The 1,941-nt window shown below is 58.5% G+C and overlaps 1 protein-coding gene across 1 annotated transcript; it reads left to right on the top strand.

Annotated features, from left to right (window-relative positions):
• Window positions 1–533: 533 nt before the first annotated feature.
• Window positions 534–1,489, top strand: GUITHDRAFT_121974 (hypothetical protein; the record flags this gene model as incomplete). Its single annotated transcript, XM_005818762.1, has 2 exons — window positions 534–1,199; window positions 1,253–1,489. The coding sequence occupies 2 exons, from the start codon at window positions 534–536 to the stop codon at window positions 1,487–1,489; spliced, it is 903 nt and encodes a 300-aa protein (XP_005818819.1).
• Between the last annotated feature and the right edge of the window lie 452 nt (window positions 1,490–1,941).

The raw sequence follows: 1,941 nt of genomic DNA, 5'->3' as shown, positions 1-1,941 counted from the left end.
CTGCTCCTGCTCCTGCTCCTGCTCCTGCTCCTGCTCCTGCTCCTGCTCCTGCTCCTGCTCCTGCTCCTGCTCCTGCTCCTGCTCCTGCTCCTGCTCCTGCTCCTGCTCCTCTTTCATCACCATCGTTATCCTTCAACCACTACCACCACCACTATGCATTTGCTCGCTCGCTCCTTCCATCCCCAGCTCTACCTCGCCTCCTCTCCGCCTCCTCAGCTTCACCGCACTTTTCTGCTCGTCAGCACCAACCTCCCCTCACCCGATCCTCAGGATCGCTTCTCCATTTCTCTCTGCCGAATCCATCCTTCCTACAGAACTGCATGGCCTTCCTCCTCCTCTGCTAGCCATGCTTCCCTCAAGTCTTGTTCTCCCTCCCCTCCCATTTCCTCCTTTTGCTCACCTTCCACTCCATCCCCTCTCCCTCAGCACTCTCCTCTCCCTACCCTCCTCGACCTGCCTCACTCCATCCTCCTGCGTTCCTCTGAGCTCTTGTCTTCCAGGCTCTCGACGCCTCCTCTCTCCTCCTGCATCTCATGGCAGCATCAGAAGGATCGTTCTTCATCCCCAAGAGCAAGTCAGCAACTAAGTTCCTCCCCGACGCTCCTCCTGCTCTCACCGTCTGCTCCGGCGCGATCGTCTCCTTCGAAACCACTGACATCTCCTACGAGAGGCTGAGCAGAGGGGAGCAGGTGGAGGTCGAGGAGATCAACATCGTTACTGGACCTCTGTACGTCAAGGACGCTCAGCCAGGAGACTGTCTGGAGGTAGAGGTGTTGGGTATCGAGATTACAAGGTGCTGGTCAGTATGGATAGCAGACGAACGCGTCTGCGGCTGCCTGGCGTCCAAGCTAGCAGCTACTGGACGGAGCAGCAGCGTGAGGGAGCTCGAGCTGCGAGGAGGAAGTCATGTGATGGTCAGCGACAGGTTGCAGCTTCCTCTTAAGCCCATGATCGGATGTATCGCTACTGCTCCTGCTCCTCACTCCTCCCACGCCTTCGGCTGCGGCTGCTCCACTTTCGAGCCGACGTACGAGCATGGCGGCAACATGGACCTGAAGGAGCTCAGCACAGGAAGCAAGGTCTTACTCCCTGTGCTGTGCGAGGGGGGTATGCTCTACGTTGGGGATCTACATGCGTGCATGGCAGCGGGGGAGCCAGCATGGGTCGGGTTCGAAGCAGCTGGAGTCGCCAGGGTGAGGGTGACGCTGGTCAAGAGCAGGACAGTCCCGTTCCCCGCCTCCTCCTCGGCCAGGACGTGATCTTCACTGCTGTAGGGACAGATCACGAGGACGCGCTGCAGAAGGCGCTGGAGCAGGCGTACGACCATCTGACTGGAAAGGAAGGGAGTCTGCCGGACAGTGGCAACCAGGTTCTGACAGCGGAGGAAGCGTTTGCCTACTGTGTGGCGAAAGCCGACGTGCGGTTTGGGGGCCCTGCTTCCCGTCAAGTGCTGATCAAGGTGTCTGACGTGTCTCAGTTCATCGTGTGAGGTCGATGGAGGAAGCAGGGGAAGGGGAGAGGGAGGCAGGGAGAAGGGGAAGGAGAGAAGGTGGGGGAGGAGGAGGAGGAAGAGTGCAGGAAACTTAACCGACTAGCCGGAGAGCTCGTCTGATATATCAGATGTGCGGACGTCCGACTTGCTGTTGAAAGGAAACTCGCGTCAAGAAGACGTAGAAGGAGGAGCAGGATGATGATGATGATGATGAGGAGCAGGAGCAGGAGCAGGAGCAGGAGCAGGAGCAGGAGCAGGGGTTGGAGGGCAAAAGACAGAAGAGGAGAAGAAGAGCGAATCTCATGATCTAAAAGTGAAAGAGAACAAAAAAAATTACAAGTTCTTGATAGTACTGTGCCACGGTTCGCCAGGCCCGGGCGGCCCGGACCGGACTGAGCTTCAGAGACGAGCCGCAGCAGCCGCGTGACGGTCACTGCTCGGAGTCCGAC

The sequence above is a fragment of the Guillardia theta genome (assembly GCF_000315625.1).
Source record: "Guillardia theta CCMP2712 unplaced genomic scaffold GUITHscaffold_270, whole genome shotgun sequence".
Taxonomy (NCBI): domain Eukaryota; class Cryptophyceae; order Pyrenomonadales; family Geminigeraceae; genus Guillardia; species Guillardia theta.
Note: the sequence above shows the minus strand (reverse complement) of the source record. Positions and strands in the feature narration are given on the sequence as shown.